This window comes from Ranitomeya imitator, chromosome 2 (assembly GCF_032444005.1).
Source record: "Ranitomeya imitator isolate aRanImi1 chromosome 2, aRanImi1.pri, whole genome shotgun sequence".
Lineage (NCBI taxonomy): Eukaryota > Metazoa > Chordata > Amphibia > Anura > Dendrobatidae > Ranitomeya > Ranitomeya imitator.
This window is the reverse complement of record NC_091283.1, coordinates 559485430-559510208: the sequence shown is the minus strand read 5'-3', so window position 1 is coordinate 559510208 and position 24779 is coordinate 559485430. Positions and strand designations below refer to the sequence as shown.

The 24779-nt window shown below is 41.1% G+C and overlaps 1 protein-coding gene across 2 annotated transcripts in view; it reads right to left on the bottom strand.

The window, feature by feature from the left end:
• Positions 1 to 5181: 5181 nt before the first annotated feature.
• The window catches only part of UNK (unk zinc finger), a 110445-nt gene continuing 90847 nt past the window's right edge, over positions 5182 to 24779 (bottom strand). The window contains exons 12-17 of one of the 2 annotated variants that reach the window (XM_069752046.1): positions 23174 to 23348; positions 17598 to 17699; positions 17328 to 17516; positions 15408 to 15589; positions 13726 to 13986; positions 5182 to 9181 (exon numbers count right to left, since the gene is read on the bottom strand). In XM_069752046.1, the coding sequence (XP_069608147.1) occupies positions 9023 to 9181; positions 13726 to 13986; positions 15408 to 15589; positions 17328 to 17516; positions 17598 to 17699; positions 23174 to 23348 (1068 nt within the window). In that variant the 3' untranslated portion in view covers positions 5182 to 9022. The remainder of the gene's footprint in view (positions 9182 to 13725; positions 13987 to 15407; positions 15590 to 17327; positions 17517 to 17597; positions 17700 to 23173; positions 23349 to 24779) is intronic. The other variant, XM_069752047.1, reaches the window with a different exon arrangement.

Sequence of the window (24779 nt, the reverse complement as noted above, 5' to 3'; positions counted from 1 at the left end):
TCCAGCTTTTCTATTTGTTTGCTGGAAGCTCTGGGACGCAGAGGGTGTACCTCCGTGCCGTTAGTTCGGTACTGAGGGTCTTTTTGCCCCCTTTGCGTGGTTTTTAGGGTTTTGTGTTGACCGCAAAGTTACCTTTCCTATCCTCGCTCTGTTCAGAAAGTCGGGCCTCACTTTGCTAAATCTATTTCATCTCTACGTTTGTCTTTTCATCTTAACTCACAGTCATTATATGTGGGGGGCTGCCTTTTCCTTTGGGGTATTTCTCTGAGGCAAGGTAGGCTTATTTTCTATCTTCAGGCTAGCTAGTTTCTCAGGCTGTGCCGAGTTGCATAGGGAGCGTTAGGCACAATCCACGGCTGCCTCTAGTGTTTGTTGGAGAGGATCAGGGATTGCGGTCAACAGAGTTCCCACGTCTCAGAGCTCGTTCTATGTTTTTGGGTTATTGTCAGATCACTGTATGTGCTCTGACCTCTATGTCCACTGTGGTACTGAATTGCCTAGTCATAACACCCTGGCCTCCATTTTGACCAGTTAATACTTTGCGCCTACTACCACTGTTTGCTACTCAGCAGAGGAGCCCACCCCAGTACCTAGCTATGCCGCCTGTTTAGTCCTGCTACAAATTTTGAACTGCTTTTAGCCTACTTTTGTATTTGGGACTACTAACCGTGTCTGCGCCACTCATTACAGTTGTCCTCCACTGAACAAAGCTATGCCGCCTGTTTAGTCCTGTTACCAATTTTGATCTGCTTTTAGCCTACTTTTGTATTTGGTAATCTAATAGGAGAACCGAGAGTCAAAACTGGCCAAAACAATTCACAAAAGGTTATATTTATTGAAAAAATCAATTACATAAATACAATAGTAATAAACAATGATCAGTAATAGATAAATAACATAGCAACTGCATCCATGAATACATCCAAGTCATCCAGGTGCACAGGACAGGACCAAGATAGGTATAAAAAAGTGTTTTAAATCATGAGTGTCCAAGTAAGTACTAGCCACACATGAGCTCTGCTACCTCAGATGTGTGGCGATCAAACCAAATAATATATTCCCAATGGTCGAACTCCAAGGGTCACCACACATACCACACATCATAAGTGTACTAATAGTAACATCTGAATAAAGTCAACTAAATAAATTACCCATGTGTGCGAAAGAGTCCTGTCAGGGTCCTGGATCACATACCCCAACGCGCGTTTCGCGTTCGATTGTTGCCGCTTCCTCAGGGGGCGTGGTTTAATAGGGATCTCTATCCGGTTTAAATGGTGTTTGCATCCGATCATGTGATCTGATCATAAAGTAAAGTGCGCAAGCATGGAACGCCGGACCTTCGCCGCACTGCGCTCCAAGCCTCAGTCCCGGCCGACAGATCCCAGTCACGTGAGCGGGCAGGCGCCACGCCCACATCACGTGACCCAGGACCGTTGCCAGGGAGAAGGCGGAACGCCGCCGGTACTATGTCCCTGCGTATATTAATACAAAGTGACGGTGCCTATAAAGTGCGTAAGTAAAACCATAAGCTAACCATATGCATGTATTAAAATTAATATTACAAAAAATGCGATAGTGCGCATACGTGTACAGCAAAAGGGAATGCTCTATGTATATGTCTCACAATCCTCTGTCCCCATTGGTGAGCCAACTAATGTCCCCACTACCAATGCTGGACAGACCTCAAACAAGTAATGGTGAATAACAGTGATAGTGCCTAAATGGCAGTCTGACCGATGACAGGCTGCAAGTGAATATTGAATACCAATGTAACAAAAGTGTACATTGATCTGTGCAATAATACAAGTACAGAATAAGAATGACATGTGCATTAATTGCCGGATAAGCACTATAATATCCCCTACATAAATAAGGAGCTTAGATTACACATAAAAAACAGGCAAGATAATGAACATCAAAATTAATTAAAATATACAGACACCATAAACAATGAATCTACTGACATGGGGATATATATGAGATATATACACACCACCGTTGGCCGATATAAAATTATATGATCTCATAGGTAGATAGGCCATCTGATATATCCAGCAAATCACTATAATAATGTACTGTATGATGTGTATTATATTTCCCAAAATTGTCCATTTCAGATCTTTGGTATTCGTCCATCACAACTATGGAAATTCTTCCGTCTTAGGATCGCTCCGCCTAAACGTCACCAACGTCAGAAGTCATAATGGATATGGATGCAAGTATAAGCACACTAAAAATAATAAAAGAGATACCAAATTAAAACTGATGGTACATGGCCGAGAGAAAAAAGGAAACCCAACCCAGGGAATATATCCCCTCAGACGGCTACTTCATAAGAAAAAGGATAATCCATGAGTTTCATTGAGGCCCATGAGTGCCATGGTACCCAATGTACTGATCCAACGGCATTCTCTCTGGGCTAAAATCTGCCTAACATCACCCCCTCTAATACCACATTGTATATGATCAATTCCCCGTGCCATAAAGGACTTGGGGTCACAGCCGTGATGCTGTTTGTAATGCCGTGGTATGGTCTTGAGTTTCATCATGTCCGTCTCATCTCTCGCAGCCATTATATTGCGTACATGTTCATGTGTGCGTGTGCCCAAACGACGAGATGTTAGTCCTATATAAATTTTAGGGCAACTGCATACAGCGTAATAAACTACCTGTGTGGTATTACAGGTTATATGGTAGTTTATGGAGAAAGTCTTTTTCCCATCAGCGGAGTCAAAAGTGGCCACACGAGAGATGTTCGGACATGAGATACAGTCACCACAGGGGAAACATCCCCTGGGTGGTCCACCAGATCCAAAATTGTACCTACTGAGCTTAGGAACATAATGGCTTGACACCAGTAGGTCTTTTAGATTTTTACTCCTTCTCGCAGTCATCGAAGGATAATCATTAAGGCATTTAGAGAACAGTGGGTCACTTCTGAGGATGCCCCAATGCTTTTGGAGACACCTCCTCATAGTGGCCCATTCCCCATTGTAGGTAGAGATAAATCGTACTGTGTCATGTTGTTTAGACATTTCCTTATTTTTTCGATTGCGGTTGTTACTACTTAGACACAGTAGTTCATCCCGTGATGTATATTTGGCTCTCAAATAGCCTTTCCTGATGTTCCTATTACTATATCCCCTCATTTGGAACCTGGTTCTAAGATCCACTGCCTGGGCTTCAAATTTAGTAGTAGAGGAGCAGATCCGCTTCATCCTGAGATGCTGACCAACTGGGATGGCTTTGATAGTACTATGTGGGTGACCCGAGTCAGCATGCAAAAGTGCATTGACCGATGTGGATTTTCTGTAGACATCCGTCTGCAGGTACTGATCACCATCAACCTCAATCTTAATGTCCAGAAAATCCACATCGGTCTTGCTTGTTTGGTATGTTAATTTGATATTGTATGTATTATCATTAAGTTGTTTCATAAATTCATGCAAAGCATCATCGGGCCCCTGCCATATAATGAATAGGTCATCGATGTATCGCAGCCAGCACTGCACATGGTCCGCGGCCATCCCCCCCCACCAAATATCTCCCTCTCCCAGTTTGATTTGGTTTGATCGCCACACATCTTAGGTAGCAGAGCTCATGTGTGGCTAGTACTTACTTGGACACTCATGATTTAAAACACTGTTTTTTATACCCATCTTGGTCCTGTCCTGTGCACCTGGATGACTTGGATGTATTCATGGATGCAGTTGCTATGTTATTTATCTATTACTGATCATTGTTTATTACTATTGTATTTATGTAATTGATTTTTTCAATAAATATAACCTTTTGTGAATTGTTTTGGCCAGTTTTGACTCTCGGTTCTCCTATTAGATTATTATCTGTTTTATGAGTCGCCATATATGTTTATCTAGTCATTTCTACTGACGCCTTGTCTATATACTTTTGTATTTGGGCCTACTAACCGTGTCTGCGCCACTCATTACAGTTGTCCTCCACTGAACAAAGCTATGCCGCTTGTTTAGTCCTGTTACCAATTTTGAACTGCATTTAGCCTACTTTTTTATTGTGGGCCTACAAACTGTGTCTGCGCCACTCATTATAGTTGTCCTCCACTGAACAAAGCTATGCCACCTGCTTAGTCCTGTTACCAATTTTGAACTTCTTTTAGCCTACTTTTGTATTTGGGCCTACTAACCATGTCTGCACCACTCATTACAGTTGTCCTCCACTGAACAAAGCTATTCCACCTGTTTAGTCCTGTTACCAATTTTTAACTGCATTTAGCCTACTTTATTATTTGGGCCTATATCTGTGTTTCCTCCTCATCCTGCCCATTGCCCAGCCACTGCTAGATGAGTCTGCTGGTACATTGACCCAGAGCACTACATTCCCCTTGAACTCTACACAGCCTGAATCTGACCCTGCTGAAAGTCAGGTTCCCCTTCCCGCATACTATACGACCTTACACGGGGACAAAGAGGAAGGTGCAGATGAAAGCGCAGGTTCCTTCATCAGGTGGGGGGGGGGCATACTTGTTGGCACTGGCACAGGGCCCCTCATAGTACGCAAAAGTGTCTCTGGCAGTGGGAGGCGCCACCCGCCGTCAAACACCGCCTTACTATGAGGGGCCCTGTGCCAGTGCCAATGAGTGGGGCTCCCCTGCTTGCTCAGGATCACAGCACTTGCAAAGTTGAAATACTTACCTCTCCCTGCTCCACCGCCGTGACGTATTCCGCTTTTCCTGGGCCCACGAAAATCTTGAGCCAGCCCTACCCCCACAACTTTAGCCAAATGACCCCGTTTTCAATGCCTAACTATTATTATAAAGTAAATTAAGATTGACAAGCTTAAGAAATAAGAATTGATGTTTTTGGCATTAAAATGGGCACTGTAGGTGTTTTCCTGTCCTCCACTCACTGCCGACTTTGATTCCCCATTGACTTGTTTCGGTCGGCCCCCGACTTTTTGCAATAATCGGCCGATTTTACCCGACCCGACTTTTGACAAAGTCGGGTTTCGCGAAACCTGACTCGATCCTAGAAAAGTGAAAGTCGCTCAACTCTAGTCCTGCGAGTTCACGGCCAATGAACTCAGTTCACCTTTCTGATGTCAGCGCGAGCACCGTGGGAAAAGTTCAGAAAAGAGCCAGGAAAGCTTTTTGCCTGCAAGAGATTTTTTTGGTACCATCATCTAAACCATAAAAATAAACAATCATTCAGAAGAAATTCATTTTATTGTTTACTAATCAAGAAAAAGTTGATTTTTCACATAGATTTATTTCATATATATATAAAAAAAAGAAAATTCACATGTTTAGATTTTGATACAAACCTTTTCTGATCATGCTAGATAAGCAATCTCAGGGTACAAAAAAAAAAAATATTCCTAGGGGGAAAGGGAGGCCTTAAGTTAATCATTATTGGCCAAAAAACTGGGACATTGCTAGAAAGGGTCATTGGGACAGATGTGGAATGTTCTGTAGTATCAAAAGGACAATACAAATAAAAACAAGACTTCTGAACATTATCAGCGTTGGCAACTTACAATAACTTCTGACAAATCAAAACTTTTAGTGAGGATATATACGAATTTTCAAAGAAAGTCCACTGGCCATAACTCCTGTATGCAAATGATTTCCGTCTATATCCCCAACATGGCAGATGTGGCAATGAACATCACACTTTAAAGTAAACTATCATCACTCTTGGGTATATGGTTTGAAAGACAATCCCGACCTAAAATGAAATGAATGAAGGCTTTATGTTCCTCAAACATATATAAATACACAAGCAAATGTCTTCCATGCACTCTCTTACTGCTTCCAGTCATGCATACGGTCCCCATAGACTACTAGAATCTCGGTGTGGTTAGTAACAAATGAAAAGTTAAAAAAAAAAAAAAAGTCAGGTTGGTTTGCTAATCTCTACATAATGTTTTTTTGTGAACATATATTTCCTATGACTGCTGGGACTACAAGGTTCTACGTTGTTATTATCTGTATACCTATATGTACAAAGCGCACAGTATAAACAGCTACAAATATACATCCCCAAACCCTTTGTTAACACATAAACCTCACTAAGGAGGCTACAATACTAGAGTTGAAATTGTTTTTTTGTAAAAAAAACAATCATGTGTTACTCTTATTATTAGGCTGGTTAAAGGGGTTGTCAAGTTTACACAGATGTTTATCCATTTCTCCAAAAGCCCTTTTAGAGCATTCTAACTTAAACGGAACCTGTCATGTTTGTCATGTTAAACATAGAAAGTCCAATATATGGTGAGCTTGGTTTAGAGCAAGAAGTTCTAAGTATTTTTAAGTTTGTACAAAAAGATTCATGATAACCTTAATCAATATGTTTATTTTAGGCTCAGGAGTCTGGTGGACAGGCCTCCACAATGACTAAGATGTCACTAGCCAGTAGAAATCAAAGTTCATAATGAGCAGGAATGAAAATTACATCAGTTACATAGTGTAGTCAGAAAAGATACAGTATACCTATGCTCAATGGTTTCAATTTCTGCTCCTTCTGAAGTTAGGAGTCCAGTGGGCGGGCCTATCCATAAGTACCAGCCTTTCTTTTAAACATTCACAAACATACAAGTCATTCACTTAAAGGGGTTTTCCCATGAACAAAAAAAAAAAAAAATTTAATTAATAGATCTTGGAATAATAATTTATACAATTGGATGTGTTTAAGTAAAACGTTCCTGTGCTGAGATAATCTTATAAATGTGCCCCTGCTGTGTACTGTGTAATGGCCGTGTCTGACCGTGCAGTGACATGGTCTGATTATACCACAGCTCCTGGGCAGGGGAGAAGAGAGTATACAGGCAGGACAGCAGGGGATCACAGCGGATTCTTTTTGTGAGATAATGAATTTTCCCTGCCTGTTTTTAAACTGCGTTTTACTTCAAAAGAATCAATCATTTGTGATCCCCTGCTGTAATGTCTGTATAGTTCTTTTCTTCTCCCCTGCCCAGGAGCTGTGGTATGATCAGACCATGTTCCTGTACGGTCAGACACAGCCATTACACAGTACACAGCAGGGGAACATTTATAAGATTATCTCAGCACAGGAACATTTTATTTAAACACATCCAATTGTGGAAGTTATTATTCCAAGATCTATTGATTAAAATGAACTTTTGTTCCTGGGACAACCCCTTTACGATATAAGCCTAAATTGGGCAGGAATTAAGGGGTTATTCCCATCTGCAAGATCCTATCCCAATATGTAGTAGGTGTAATAATATAACAATATTGTAATAATATTAGCAAATATCTTCAATTAGAAATGGAGTCTAGTTTTTCTGATTCGTTATGTCTCTTTCCTCATGTGTAGTCATTGCAGGACCTTAGGTATCCATGGCTATGACCACTAGCAGCTAGCTAACTGTCACTATATCAGTGGTTGTAACCATGGATACCTAAGGTCCCTGCACACGAGGAAAGAGACAAAGCAAATCAGAAAAACTATACTACATTTCTAATTGAAGGTATTTGCTAATATTACACCTACTACATATTAGGATAGGATCTTGAAGACGGGAATACCCCTTTAAGGAACAGAAAAAAAAAATTAGACTGAATCTTTTCTGATATAACTACATGAATCTCCTCATCTCCTGCTTTAACATGGTGCGAACAGACTCAACTGCATGTTCACCATGATGGTTCCTGCTTTCAACCGTTATCCATTTTTAGAGTACAGCTAAGTAGAGCGACGCCTGATCTGCAGGTCTGAACATATCAATGCACTTCATAAACAATAAAGGTAACCTGTCAGCCGATTCATGCTGCCCAATGCTGAGCAGCCTGAATCAAAGCCCGGCTGTATGACTGCAGTCAAGTATATTAGATAAATTAAAGCTATTTTGAAGAGCGGTCCGGGTACCATCGGCAGAGACAAGACTAGTCAGGCGTGCTCCCGCTCAGCTTTTCCATTTTCCAGCACCGCTCCAGGTGACTGACAGGTCCCTCATGTCTACATATGGTAAAAACCTGATGATTACCTAAAGCAGTGAGGAGAGAATCCATCCAGGGGTGGTGCCAGACTAGTCTCGTCTCACATTATGGTCCCGGGCCAAATCTTCAAACTATACCATTTCTGAAATGCCGGGGCAATTCAGACACCAATATACCAGCCTGTGATCATAAATCCAGTCTCTGAATCATGCTGCCCATGGTTTGGGCAGAAATAATCGGTCAGATTCGCTCTCAGTAGCACAAGTGTTATGCCTCATTTCCACTGTGGTGGTGCTGCAGAAAAGCTGAACTATGGGTGCCCGATTTCTCATGGAATCGTATTTGATGGGGCACCAACAGCAGGACACACTCCTTAGCTGAAAGGGAATACACCTTTAAAAGGAAGGAGGCTAGCATTTTACATACAAGATTAGGACTGCCTTTATGCTTCTCATTGAAGGAGATTAGTTTTAGCAGAGTAAGAAAAAAAACCCTCCTTAGGACACAATACTGTAAGAATTATTTCTAGGGCTAAGGATCTGATGTTTCACACAATGTCTTTATCTGGGAAAAATTGACACGAACCATAAACCCAACATTTCTATGATGCCTGTACGCCTATAAAACGCTGGTGAATGGGGAGCAAAAGTAGAAATTCCTGCTAATACAATATGTCCAAATTCATGGCCCATCTGGTCTCTTGCCACAGGGAAGCCCTTATTTGCCATCTTCATTGAAGTTCTGTGTTCCCGTCTGCACAAAAGCCAAGACTTTGGAGAGCTTCTCATCGTCTGGACTGTACGTGGGAAAAATATACACCAATTGGTCCCATTAATAAAGATCACGTAGCACAGATTTGCTGCATACAAGTAAGCCATTTGCCTGGACCGCCACCCCCAACATGGAGGATTCCGAACTGATTTAATTTAGAGGCTTTGTGGCAATTTCCAAAGGAATGAAAAACTTTTTGTTAAAAGTGCTCAGCTTTTGTTAGATTTCATTGTATGAATATATTTATACATATATTTATAGAAGTTTATAAAAAACAGGTGAGTTCTGTTAAGCCTGGGTCCAGGCCTGCAAGGGTCATGGCTGCAGAACAGGTTGTATAGGAAGCTGACAGTTAGTGCACTCTCCTTCCTCAGCCGCACACACTTCACATAGAACGCCATGTTGGCACTGTAACATTGCTCTGTTCTGGTCCTGGCACTTCCGACATTTCATAGTCTGGAGCTGGAAAACAGCCTGCAATATAATAGATTATTATTTATTAGACCAACAACTTATGAAAAGAAATGTACAAACATACAATTATGTTCCTGCACAAGCTGACATTACAACAACTAAAACAGACAAAAGATCCAACACTACAAAAAAAAAAAAAAAATATATATATATATATATATATATATATATATATATATATATATATATATATATATATATATATATATATATATATATATATATATATATATATATATATATATATATATATAAAATTTCATCAGTTTCCTCATCAGAGGCAGGATAACAATGAGTGCCACCTCTGTACACAGATAACAGATCTACCAATTACAACAGGTTATGTCAGAGTTGACCCTACAACCTCTCCCGGCACAATGATCTTTACGCAGGCTCATTAGATCATTCAATATGAAAGATAGGGTGGAGGTATGACCATTTCGGCTATATACATGTGTTGTTGCCTTAAGGCCTTCCCGACATTGGACATGTCCATACGTCATGGTTTGCTGGTACTTTCTGACCTTTGACGTATGGATACATCATGGCGATCTCCCCCCCGCACAGAGGCTGTTCTCATCGTCTCACCGCTGGATGTCAGCTGATTCTTACAGCTGACACCCAGCACTGAGTGCAGGAGCGGTGCCCGACTTTAACCCAATAAATCCTGTGATCGAAATCCATCACAGTATTTAGCAGGCAAGCAAGGGATCCCCCTCTGCTCTCCGATCAGCCGATCGGTGCCATGGTGACCCAATGTCGTTATGACGACATTTGGGTCACCAGAGCTAGCAAACTGCTACTGCATGATCAGAGCATGGTTTAGCAAGTTTGGATGTTCGTGCAGAATATTTGGTATCGACGTGTCCAGAACGGCCCGACCTACAAAACTGTCCCACTAGTTAACCCCTTATGTGAACACAGAAGAAGAAGAAAAAAAAAAAAAGAAGCAAAACGCGATGCTTTAACATCATACTGCCAAACAAAAAGTGGAACAAAACGCAATAAAAGTAAAAAATGGTGTCGCTGAAAACATCATTTTGTCCCGTAAAAAAAAGGGCTGCCATACAGCTCCATCAGCAAAAAAAAAAAAAAAAAAAGTTATATCTCTCAGTATAAAGCAATGCAAAAAATAATGAATTTTCCTACAAAAATTGTTTTTGTGTAAAAGACAAAACATAAAAAAAAAAAAATATAGAAATAATTGTGGTATCACTGCAATCATACTGACCCAAAAATTGTAATAGAGAGTGATCAAAAAATGTCATGTCTCCGAAAATGGTACCAATAAAAACGTCAACTCATCTTGGGAAAAACATGCTCTCACATAACTGTGCTGGCCAAATCATGGAAAAATTATAGCTCTCAAAATATAGCGATGCAAAGACTAGTTTTTGCAATAAAAAATGTCTTTTAGTGTGTGGTAGCAGTCAAACATAAAAGCCCGATATGAATATGGTATAGTTGTAATCGCACCGACCCGAAGAATAAAGTAGTGTAATCACGGTGTAAAAAAGAAATAAAACAAATTCTTCACCTGCTGTTGATTTGTTCATTCTGCCTCCCAAACACTGCAGTAAGGCTCGGCACACATGCATCCTGCACTCTGCGCTTACACCAGGGTTTCTGTGTAAATCTCTGAAATACACTATTCAGATGGAACCCCTGGCTCAACATTCCCTATATTGAGGCAGATGGAGCTACTGGCCTATGATATAGCGGTGTCTGTCTTTTTAGATATGCATAAAAACTGGGTCCGCTGCAGTTTTGGGCGATTCTAAAAAAAAACCAAACCACATCGCTGTACAGAGGCCAGGCGGAGTACAGAGTAACTCTGCTGCCTCATAAAAGTGAATAGATTTTTTTCAGGAGTTTCATCTGAATCACGTCACTCGAACATTTAGATTCTCTGGGAAATATGCAAATTGTCTCTTCAGAGAGGAAGAGAACTAGAACTCTAGAGTTCTAGTTCTCTTCCTCTCTGAAGAGACAATTTGCATATTTCCCAGAGGAGCATTGCGGCTTTAAGTCTCCTCACCTCGACATGCTTATCATGTCACTCTCCACAAGGAGAAACGATACTTCTTGGATCCCGTACAGCTTCAAGGTAAAGGGACAGCGCTCCAGTCGGGTGTTTAAGGTCCAAAAATCTTTATTCCAGCCATGATGAAAAGATTAACAGCAACGTTTCGACCGTACAATCGGTCTTTTTCAAGCATGAAAAAGACCGATTGTACGGTCGAAACGTTGCTGTTAATCTTTTTATCATGGCTGGAATAAAGATTTTTGGACCTTAAACACCCGACTGGAGCGCTGTCCCTTTACCTTGAAGCTGTTAAGATATCCGGGTAGGGTTCCCTGGACGTGGAACGAGCGCCCTATGAGAGTGAGTGCTGTCAGCCTTCCTTTACTTTATGTGACTTCTTGGATCCCGGTCAGACGCCTCTCAGGTACGTCATCTGTCAATGGAAATATAGGGGGTAGTGGGCTTCCATGCAACTGGTAGCAATACGACTTTGAAAAAGCAAAATGGCTCCTGCCCCCCGAAAAGAAATTTAGCACATTCTGTGCTTCCAAATCCAAATGCCAGCTCCCTTTTGAGCCCCATAGTGTGCCTAAACCACATTTAATGTCCACATGCTTGGCATTTACTGTAGCGATGAGAGCCCACCTAATTCATGGATGCGAGTCTATGAACTTGCCACTACAATACGCCGGTCACTACAACGGCAGTTTGCAATTTTCGCTCAGCAACATCCACTGCTGCTTTTTTCTGTAAAACACTCATGGAGTCAAAATAGTCACCACACCTGTAAATTCCCCCCCCCAAGGAAAACAAGAACAACAAAAGGCAAATAAATTCAACATAATATCCCACAAAACCCCAAATATGGGCCAGACAAAATTGTTGGTACCCGCAACTTAATGTTTGGTTGCACAGCATTTGGAATGGAATAAATAACTGCTATCAATCGCTTCCTATATACATCAAACAGCTTCTTGCACCTCTCAACTGGAATTTTGGACCACTCGTCTTTTGCAAACTGCTCCAGATCTCTCATATATGAAGGGCACCTTCTCCTAACATCAATTTTAAGATCTCTCCACAGGTGTTCAAGTGGTCTCTGAGTATTTATGACTGCTTGGAGATTTAGTTTTCATCACCTCAGCTGAATGATTTACAGCTACTACCCAGCCTGAGTACATGTGGGAGTTGCCTGGTTGCTAGGGAATCCCTACATGTAATCAGCCTGCCTAGTAGCTGTAAATCATTTAGCTGCGGCGATGAAAACTAAATCTCTGAGCAGTCATAAATACTCGGAGACCACCCAAGCGTGCTCGGGAAAATCCGAGCAACGAGTACACTCGCTCATCACTAATGAGGACTAATTGCTGGTCACTTCAGAACTCTCCAGTGCTTTGTTTCCATTCATTTATGGGTGCTTCTTTAAGTATGATTGAGGTCATTGTCCTGTTGGATGCAAGGAACCAAACCAAGCTTTATGGATACTGGGAACTACATTGCAACCCAATAACCTTTGGCAATCTTCAGATTTCATGATGCCTTGTGCACAGTCAAGGCACCAAAACAACCCCAAAACATCTTTGAACCGCCACCATATTTAACTGTAGGTACCGTGTTCTTTTCTTTGTAGGCCTCATTCAATTTTCTATATAGAGAATGATTTACCAAAAGCTCTATCTTGGTCTCATCTGTCCACAAGACGCTTTTTCCAAGAAGGATTTTGGCTTACTCACGTACATTTTGGCAAACTGCAGTCTAACTTTATTAGATCTCTGTATCAGCAGTGTGGCTCACCTGGGTCTCCTGCCATAGCATTTTATTTTATTCAAATGTTGACAGATAGTTCACGCTGACACCAATGCACCCTGAGCCTGCAGGACAGCTTGAATTTCTTTGGAACTTAATTGGGGTTGCTTATCCACCATCCGGACTATGCTGCGTTAAAAGCTTTCATCATTTTTTCTCTGCTGTCCATGTCCAGGGAGATTAGCTAAAGTGCCATTGGTTGTAAACTTCTTGATTATGTTACGCACCATGGACAATGGAACATCAAGATCTCTGGAGATGGACTTAACCTTGAGATTGTTGATATTGTTTAACAATTTTAGTTCTCAGCTCCTCAGACAGTTCTCTTCTCCTCTATCTGTTCACCATGCTTAGTGTGGCACACAGACACATTGCAAAGATTGAGTCACTTTCTCCCATTTTTATCTGGTTTCAGTTGTGATTTTCATATTGCCCACATCTGTTATTTGCCATAGGTGAGTTTGAACGAGAATCACATGCTTGAAACAAAGTTGTTTACACAAAATTTTTGGAGAGATGCCAACAATTTTGTCTGTGCCATTTTTGGGTTTTGTGTGAAATGATGTCCAATTTGCCTTTTTTCGCTGTAATTGTAATAATTTTCTGAGAAAAATACTTAATTTCTGGAACAATTTGAGGGGTGTCAACACTTACGCCCATGACTGTATGTAATCATAAGGTACCTTTCAATGTCCCACTCCCTCAGACTAACCTTATCAACCCTTTCAAGGTTGGCATGTAGCTGCTTCTGAATGCTAAATAAAGTAGAGAGAGGAAGACCCTCCAGTTCATTAACAGCACCACCATGTAGCTTCGAGTCTTGTGCACCTGGGACTATCTCTAGCTCTTCCTGCAGTTTCTTCAGCTGTTGCTCTAGAGCGTCTCTTTGCTCCCGGGCTAATTCACATTCCATGCTGGCTGCTGTGGCTCTTTCATTGGCCTCCTCGGCTTCCTTTTTCCACGCATCACATGCCTGGTGAGAGAACAGAAGAGAACTTTGTTTTTTCCATGCTATATGTGGTCCATTGACTTTAATCCAAAATATTTTTGACATTTTATATGCCATATAAACCCCTCCATGACCTTTGACATATTGACGTCAAAGGTCTTGTCCCAGCCTTTGATGTCGGCTACATCAAAATATAAAAACAAATAATCTGATCGGTAAACTGCATAACGATAAAAAAAAAAATCATAATTACAGAATTACATTTCTTTTTGGCCGCCGTAAAACTGAAATATAATGCAAAAAAAAAAAAAAAACATTTTACATGTTTGCTATCTGCATACTCGCTCTAACCTTGAATCATATCATTCAAAAGTACAACTTGTTTAGCAAAAGACAAGCCCTCAAATGGAGATATATTGATGGAAAAATAAAAAAGTCATGGATCGTGGAAGAAGAGGAGGAAAAAACAAAAGCGCAAAAATGGAAAATCACATGGTCACAAAGGGGTTTATAATCTATTGAAAAATTGTGACTGTAGATCAGATACTTGAGATTTAAAGGGAACCTGTCACCCCGAAAATCGCGGGTGAGGTAAGCCCACCGGCATCAGGGGCTTATCTACAGCATTCTGCAATGCTGTAGATAAGCCCCCGATGTAACCTGAAAGAGGAGAAAAAGACGTTAGATTATACTCACCCAGGGGCGGTCCTGCTGCTGGTCAGGTCGGATGGGGGTCTCTGGTCCACTGCGGCGCCTCCCATCTTCATTCCAAGACGTCCTCTTCTGATCTTCAGCCACGGCTCCAGCGCAGGCGTACTTTGTCTGCCCTGTTGAGGGCAGAACAAAGTACTGCAATGCGCAGGCGCCAGAAAGGTTAGAGAGGCCCGGCGCCTGCGCACTGCAGTACTTTGCTCTGCCCTCAACAGGGCAGACAAAGTACGCCTGCGCCGGAGCCGTGGCTGAAGATCAGAAGAGGACGTCTTGGAATGAAGATGGGAGGCGCCGCAGCGGACCAGAGACACCCGTCTGACCGGACCAGCAGCGGGACCGCCCCTCGGTGAGTATAATCTAACGTCTTTTTCTCCTCTTTCAGGTTACATCGGGGGCTTATCTACAGCATTACAGAATGCTGTAGATAAGCCCCTGATGCCGGTGGGCTTACCTCATCCGTGATTTTCAGGGTGACAGGTTCCCTTTAAAATGAAACTCATGTTCAGAACCCATATTTACCTATAGAAATAGGGGTAATGTGAAGGAAAACAGCATTTAAAGCCTTGTGGCTGCTTAATGGAGCAGTAGCTACAGTGAAAAAAAGTATAATTCTCCCCTGTAGCTGCTCAGTTCTAGAAATCGGGGCGTAGGCTGTAATAGTCACTGCTCCCTACACAAATTCCCCCCTTAAGGAAAAATATATCGGGCAGACGGCAACATGATCCATAGGGTACCTGTTTAGCTTGTTTCCATGAGTCTTCCCATTGCTTGATGGTGTTACTGGCTTCCTCCAGTTCCTGTCGGAGCCTTACCAATTCAGCTCCTCCCGGGCCTGATGGAAATGCTGGGGATGTTCCTGGGGAATAGCTGCCAGATACAAAGTGCTCCCATATGCTATTATTCATCCCATTCAGACCTGCATGGATAGTAAGATAGCCAAAATACCTTATTACTAGTGAAACATAGCAAATTATGTTCAATCAAAAGAAAAACTGTAACCAAAACACTCTAATATGCTCTCCAGCTATCCAGGATTGTACTGTACACCAGAAAGGAGAGGTCTTTACAACACATAGAAAATGGATTAGGCATTAATAAATTAATGACCGACTGCTTAATAAATACTTGTATTCCCAATAAAATAATACTGCTGAAAAATCTTTTCTTTCTTGTATTCTCCCTCGGCTGTTCCTCCCTGGAAAAAAGTGTGAATAAATTGACAGATGGGTTTTTCCATTATTAAAATTACAAATCACCTGCAGCAAAGTAACAATCCTGACCACCACAGAATTAATAATAAGTAATAACATGCCAACGTGTTTCCACATGAGTCCACAAGTCCAGTTTCTAATGTGGAATATTTCATGTACAACTTCAGTTAAAATCCAAAATGTCTCCTTCATCAGGGTCTTGCAGGAGGAGACAGGAGTTCTCTGAAACGCGTAGGAATGGTAGAGAGTCCAAGCTGCATATCATAGTTTGCCAATTAACGTCATTATTAGCAACCGGGAGCTTCACTCGTGAAGACGGACATGTAGGTCGTAGCCGACGGCCGGGGCACTACCCAAATTACTCAACGCTTCATTTTGGATTTTAACTGAAGTTGTCCATGACACATTCCAAATAAGAAACCGGACACGTGAACGCTCATGTGGAAACAGGTTGGCGTATCCACTGCACAATTTAGACAAGTCTATATGCTATAGTGTACATGCACAAGATTCGGTTCACACATCTGTACAGTGCCTTACATTTCATTTATGTGGGCGTTTCAGTACAGTGTTTCACTATCTTCACTATGAGCAAGTATCATTATTATTTCTTATTTCCTTTGTCATTGGAACAAACTTTGGAATTCCTCTTGCCAATATTGTCTGGTGCAGGAGTGTCAATCTCCAGCTGTCATTTGGTTATAGATTTTTCAGAGGAAAAACCTAAGAGCAGCACAACAAAATGAGGAATATGAAAATGTACTACATTGGCAAGTGCACAGATCCTTCTAGAAGGGAGTCAATTTAAAGGGCTTGTTTATTTCTTTACAACTGATGAACTATCCAGTGGTCAGTGGAGATCTGAAAGCCGACATCCAGTTGAAAACTGCCCTGTCCGGATGCAAGCAACGCACAGCGCAGAAGACAGATGCTTCCTGGTCACTGCCAAGTAATACACCTTATTGCTTAGCAGCCACTAAGCAATGTGCGGGGCTGCGGTGTTCGCCCACTATATTGCTTATATTTGGCCGTCACAGATTTCTGCACCGGCACTCCCATTCACCTGATATTGATGACCAGTCGCAAGGAGAAGGCATTCATTGTTAAGTACCAGACAACTCTTAAATGTAAGAAACCACTTTATGAGGATCTGTCGCAAATCTCACACATTTATAGTGCTATTAGATAATGACCAAACTTCTAATAATGAAGGAGGGGAATCTGAATCAAATTTCAATTCCATTTTCACTTGAGATATAAACCCACACAATTGCCTACCAGGCGTTCAGCTTCCCGTACTTTCACAAAACGTACACATTTAGTGTAGAAGAACTATTAGCAGAGAAATTCACACAATAATTTAATGTTTCAGTCCACAATGTCTCTGTACTTCCAGCCTTCAGAATACTTGTATTTATTTTCCCACTGTATCCAGGCACTCACCCAATGAACCGTGTGCAGCTGACGTATTAAGAAAAGTATTTTCCGATTGGCTATGAGCCCCCGATGTCTGATGAAGGAAATGTGAGGAAATGCTGACAGGGGGCGATGGCGAGGTAGAGTGAAAGGACGACGAGCTCCCCAAGGAGCCAGGGATATTTACGGGAGCCGAGCTCTGCATTAAACTTCCACCTGAATAAAGAAGAGGAGAACAATCATATTGTACACATTTATACACTAACACATGACGAGACCAGCTGGAATAGGAATTACCTATCATGATGCCTCCTGGAGCTGCCACAGAGCTGTTGTCAAATGATTTTTCTAAAGCAGCAACTCCAAAGTCATTAAGGTCAAGGTCATCTAGAGCAGATTCTGAAAAATGTAAAAGAAAAAATAGAAGGTATAACATTTCAAGCAAATAAGTGGGGAAAAAGTGCTATAGAAATACATTAACCAAAGCTCATGGCAGTCTAAGACCATGCAAAAAAGTATGCAAGATTAATGAAAACATGAGAGAGGCCCAGGATTGGCAACCTGACTATTTTTTCTGGACAGCTTATCAAAAAGTCATGGACAGACAATTTTTACAGACACATTGGAAAATATGTACTAAATCATTACAATCAGTGACCGATGTCTACAGCCCATAATTCTGATATGAAGACGTCAGCTGTGTTCACTGCAAAACGATAATAAATACAAATCGAAATCTGCATAAGTTTCTTCATCTTCAAAAAGAAAATCAAGGATGCCTTACATTTTTTTATGGACACGTCAATAAAGTGCCTTATTTTTACGGACAGTCCTAGAATTTCTGGACAATTGGCAATCCTGAAGAGGTCCTGACGAAATTGTCTGAAATTTGGTCCTAAGCCGAGGCTTTCATACAACTACTATTGGATGAGATGGATAGGATGACTTTGATATGTTATTTCCTTCACTAAATGAGATTGGGAGATTCTTAGGGGACAGCATTTGGGAACCTAATAGATCCTATCAATCTGCTACCGACCGGGTGCAGTTCATGTTCCCGACTGAAGAGTAATGAACTGGAAACAACCCTTCCTTGCAAAATAATGATTAATCTTGTCAAATGGAAAACAATTATGGTGCCGTTTACAGAAACTTTACAATTTACCTTCTATTATAAATTCTATGTTCTCAAAAGCAGAGTGAATTTTAATTGTTTACTATTTATTGCCTACCACTACCGCTTGAGTAGTCTATCAGGGTGGCCTGTCTCATAGGCAAGGAGCGCAGCACTTGTAAGTGCTCTGAAGCTAGCCGAATCACTGATCTGGCCAGCTTCAGTGACCCCTTCCCCATCGATGCTGCAGAGACAACGCTGCTTTTACTTGCAGCATAGGAGAGCGCACAGTTCAGGCCAGCAGCACAGCCATGTCAATCATTAGACCTGACAATCATTAGGAACGCATCCCCCCACTTCCCGTCAAACAGGAAACAAGGGAGCAATGAGGTCCTGAAAATTGAAAAGGAGAGAAACCTTTTAATGCTGTTACAGCCAACTCATTCATAATTTCGGCATTAGAAAATCAACTAAACTTTCTCCCTAGATTGTTCCTAAAACCCATTATTAAAGTGTGTTTGGACTTTCCAGGATGTAAATCATTAGGGTCAGCTACCAGTAGACATTACAATAAGAAAGCAATTTCGGCCTGGAGTATAATACAAGCTTCACCCCTGAACACAATGGGCACTGCAGTGTATTTACAAGTATACCCAACTTTCTATGTAAATATTAAAATTAGACATGTTAATGGTTGGAATATATAAAATATTTTTCTTGATCTGGATGAACAAAGCAACACTGTAGAAAGTTGAATCTGATAGATTTTGTGCAGTATTACACCAATCCATTATACTCTATTGCCTAAAGAATTATACAATTTACATTTGGTGACTAAAAGATAAAAAAAGAATGGACACCAAACATAGGAGGCAAATCACACTGCTAATGATGGTGCTCAAGGTGAGACCGGCTATGACTTCTAACTGACTAACTTGTGCTAACTTGTAAACATCACTAGGGAGAACTCATGACTGATAGATACGGGACTGGATGGACCTTCACTCCCCCATAAAACAAATCGTGACTCTGGTAAACCTAAACCATAATAAAAGTACAAGACACAAAAGGTTTGGATGTCAAAAATGGCCACAGCTTTATTTTAGGGTACCGTCACACTATACGATTTACCTACGATCACGACCAGCGATACGACCTGGCCGTGATCGTAGGTAAATCGTAGTGTGGTCGCTGGGGAGCTGTCACACAGACAGCTCTCCAGCGACCAACGATGCCGAGGTCCCCGGGTAACCATCGGGTTACTAAGCGCGGTCCTGCGCTTAGTAACCCGATGTTTACCTTGGTTACAAGCGAACGCATCGCTAGATCGCATCGCTAGATCGGTGTCACACACACCGATCTAGCGATGACAGCGGGAGATCCAGCGACGAAAGAAAGGTCCAAACGATCTGCTATGACGTACGATTCTCAGCAGGATCCCTGATTGCTGCTGCGTGTCAGACACAGCGATATCGTATGGATATCACTGGAACGTCACGAATCGTACCGTCGTAGCGATCGAAATGGCACTGTGTGACGGTACCCTAAGTCACCGGATTATACAACCATGGTTGGAGTCAGGTGGAGTCATCGGTCGCAAGGATTCCCGGATACTGTGATATCCCAGGTACTTTACCAGGTCGGAAAGCCAAAAGCATTACCATATTAAATAATGCAGGCCAGCCCCAATAGCCGAGCCTGTTCACCATGAGATTGTACACCTTTTATTAGATCAGATTAGTCCACCGTAAATTCCTGCAACTTCCACCTTACTCCTAATCCGCAGCTGTGACAATTCAAATAAGAGACAAGCCATATTAGACATTATTATTATTATTATTTGTTTCCTGTTGTCCTCCAGGTAAAGGAAAGAGTGAACAAAGAGATAAAGTAATTCCACCCCCTGATAAACTCAATGCACCCAGCATCCATCCTGTGCTCCACTTACAACGTAGGACCCTTTACCTAACAACTACACAGCTATGAAATTGAAAATTTCAACCATGAGTTATGGTCTGCCCCTCCCCCAGTCATGGTCCTCCCTGCGCCGATGGGCTTCGGGGTCTTGAAGGAGAAGTGGATTGAAGGAGGCACAATCTTCCAGTATAATGACAAATCCTTTATTGAAAAAATCTTTCAAACTGATCTATCTGGAAGATATGTTAAAACTGACGCGTTTCTGGCGCCCTTAGCCATAGTATGGCACAAAGAATCATGGGGAGTTTGTTTTAAACACATATGGACCAATCACATGGTAATTATTTGCATGGAGCAATACTGCTGTGAGTGGATTAAATGGACATGTGTTGCTATAATGATTAAATTGGATTAAAGGAATAACAAAAAGGAATTAAAAAAGGAATAACAAAAAATTAACATAAAAAATAACCACACATTAATAAATATATAGGGTGGGCCATTTATATGGATAAATCCAAATAAAATGGGAATGGTTGGTGATATCAACTTCCTGTTTGTGGCACATTAGTATATGGGAGAGGGAAAACTTTTCAAGATGGGTGGTGACAATGGCGGCCATTTTGAAGTTGGACATTTTGGATCCAACTTTATTTTTTTCAATGGGAAAGAGGGTCACGTAACACATCAAACTTATTGAGAATTTCACAAGAAAAACAATGGTGTGCTTTGGTTTTAACGTAACTTTAATCTTTCATGAGTTATTTACAAGTTTATGACCACTTATAAAATGTGTTCAAAGTGCTGCCCATTGTGTTAGATTGGCAATACAACCCTCTTCTCCCACTCTTGACACACTGATAGCAACATTGCAGAAGAAATGCTAGCACAGGCTTCTAGTGTCCGTTGTTTCAGATGCTGCACATCTTGAATCTTCACAGCATAGACAATTGTCTTCAGAGGACCCCAAAGATAAAACTCTAAGGGGGTCAAATCGGGAGACCTTGGTGGCCATTCATCTGGCCCACGACGACCAATCCACTTTCCAGGCCACCAAGGTCTCCCAATCTGACCCCTTAGACTGGACTACCTGCGCAATTGACAACCAATTGGGAATCGAAGATTGTTTGTAAAAAAGACTGGGTGAGAGAATATTGTCTAGGCGTTGGACTCTCCTGGCTCTATACCTGCAAATATAATTTTTTCAATTTGTCATACTGATGGATGACTGGCAAATATTTAGCAATGTGTTTAAGTTCATTGACTTGTAACCTATAAGATGTGCTGAATGTGACAGGAAGGGGAGTATCATTGTGCTTGGAACATCATGTATAAGGTTGAATTTCTGAGTTTGGCTTTCAAGTGCAGATTGTATGGAATATTTATTAAAACCTCTGCTGGAAAGTCTGTTTCAGATGACAGCTGCCTCCGGAAGGAAGGTAGTGTCATCGGAACAGACCTGCCTGGCTTGGACAAATTCACCATAAAGGGTAGCTTTTATGGTATGACGTGGATGACTGCTCGATGATCATAATAATGATAATCTAATATTGACAATGACTTCTTTTCTATATAAAGATGTGTAAACTTTACAGGTATTGGAGTCACTGGATAAATAACGATCTAATAATGAAATATGAAAGCTAGGCATTAAATAAATTATTGTTCAGATAGGCAACAAAGTCCGCTACAGCATCCATGCTGTAGGGAGGCCTCACTGCAGATTTATACAGTTCTCAGTAAGTTCAATGGAAACAGTATAACTCCATGGTAGCGTGCGCCACCTAGTGGTGGCCTGAGATTGCCCATTAATACTTTCAGGATTCGGGGCTCTGTAAAGGAGCTCTCACACCAGGAATCTTTTTATTGCACAAAATATCAAAAGTGTGCTTGACTTTTTAAAGACTTGGAAAATCTGATCTTGAATACTTAAAAAAAAATGCCTCTACAAAATCTTGAGAGCAGGATAGAAAGAGGCAGTAACTGGTTTACCATTCATATGTTCTTCATACCAAACATAGGGGGGAGGTTTTTGTTAAAGCCAATTGTGCCAGATTTGTGCCCTAGTTTGCGTCTACACTTGTCTGTCATTACACTTATTTATATTAGACACATTCTTTATCTTCCTGGAAATGAGGCTTTGCTTGAATTCCAACACCAAGCAGCAAAAAAACGTCCAAAGCTTGGTGCAAATTTCTACCACAAAGTATGCGAACTAATAGGTGGTATAAAGTTGGGCTAGACAGTCTAAATATGTTCAAAGTTTATCACTTAGCTACAGCCACTTTCATAAATCTGGTGAAGTTTAGAACTAGAAAAAGACTCTAGCTCACCATGATATTGCTGGCAAAGAAGGACTAATCCAGCTTGATGAGCAAACAATCTTATGTATTCATATGAATATAATACAGCGGGCATATGAAAAATGTTCATGCTACATTAGTGCTGGCATCCACGCGTTCCAGGTGTCGCAGCACCCTTAATCATGATTATTCCTTCTTCCTTACATTCGAGAACTGCCTAGTCTATTAATACCTACTTATCCATTGTCAATTACTACAGTTATCCACTATAACTGCAATGAAAAAATGGCATTGAAGCCGACTTTATGAGAGTCCATTACATTACTGGTTTTAATGGCAAAAGTGGTATTTTAACCAACAAATGAAAAAAAATAAAATAAATAAATGTGGCCTTACTAAAATGTGAAATAGGGGGAAATAGAAATGCTTTATTTTCTGACTGACGTACAGCTTCTTGTACTGAAAGATCTCTCCACATTTATTGAGAAGGTTCGCAGCACTACTTCCATGAGATTTTGCAAAGGCAACAAAATTCTCACCTATTACTGATTCTACAGTGTCACTGGTTGGGTAGAAGGGAAGGGCATTGGCATTCATACCGGAGGTACCACTTATAGCTGCCGGACTGGGAGGTGTAGCAGCCAGGCTAGATGTGATGCTAGAGGAAATGCTTGAGGTCAACGGGCTTCCCATGGGCAGGATTCCTAGGGCATCCTAGAACAATGACAAAAGTAGGAATGTGAGCACCTGAAAGGGTTACAACATGATGCTGGTCACTTACACATCAGCAGCAAAATTCATCAACGAATATTACAATGCTCACTCAACTACGCTAGGACACAGGCAATGCCACCCAGTGACCAGACATGGCCCCTGAAAAAAATAAAATTATTATAATTTTTTTTTTTCAGGGGACATACATATGCCTCCCAAATTTCTTTACTACAGTATTATATTATATAGAACTACAAAAAACAAGGCTGAATAATGCAAACAGTTAGCTGAACGTATACGCTGGGAAAACATCCTGTATTATATGCTAATGTTTCCACAGGGCTCCACTAACCAGATGGACACCAAAAGAGTGTCCTTTTACCTTCCGTCACCATCCCTTTTATTTACCAGTACACGGAGTAAATATAAATTATAGGTGATGGATACCAATATAGGGCTTCCATCACAGACCTCTGTTACACATGCATGTTCTTAACATGTACATCTGACAGTAAGGTAGGTATAGAAATCCATGAGATTCAGGGTATGATCAGACAGAGTATTTTTATTGTGCAAAATTTCAATCTGCATTTGCTTTGGAATCAAAGCGAAAAAATCTGATTTGTGCCACGATTTGCATGAAGACCTTTTATGTCAGTGGTTTTTGTATTGAATCAAGGGAAGTACATACAGAAATCTGAAAAAAAAAAAAAAAAAAGTTTTCTGTGACCATACTTTAACTCCCACAGGTTTATTGTCAGTAGCCAATGTGGAACAATCTGGAGGGGTGCAATCTAAAACCAGAAAGCTTCCCCTCCGCTATTCAATTGAGGACCAGAAAGAATGCACTACACCCTTCAGGGAGTTTCAGCACCACCCAGTGTAAGGGAGCAGGATGTTTTTTTTTGTTTGTTTTTTTTATACCTTTTAACATTTCCACAATGCCATTAATGTGGCACAGAAGTTTGTAATGCTTATGATCAATATAATCTCCTGAAAGGTCTTATTATAGCCAACCACTTTAATACAGGTCCACCTTCTCAGGTCACCCCAAAAAAGCCAATGTTGTTTGAGGAACTTTCCATTTTCCACATAATACATGGAGTCCACCAGACCATTGTGGTACACAGAGAGATGGGCTGAAAGCGGATTCTACCCCTACAAATTACATATGGCTTAGGCCTCATTAGGACGTCTGATTTTTCATGTATGCAAAAAAGAGTCCAAGTGCAGTTTGATTTCAAGGATGTATAGACTTGTATGGGTGATTTTGGTTCATTACTTTGATCAAAAACAAATACCTTATGTGTCTGTGATTTTTTGTGGACACATGGTCCCCCCAAAAATCAAAAAAACATGGACATGGGAACAGCCCCTTGGATTAGAAGGAGTATGTGACCATGAAAACCATAGACAGAACTCATTCATGAT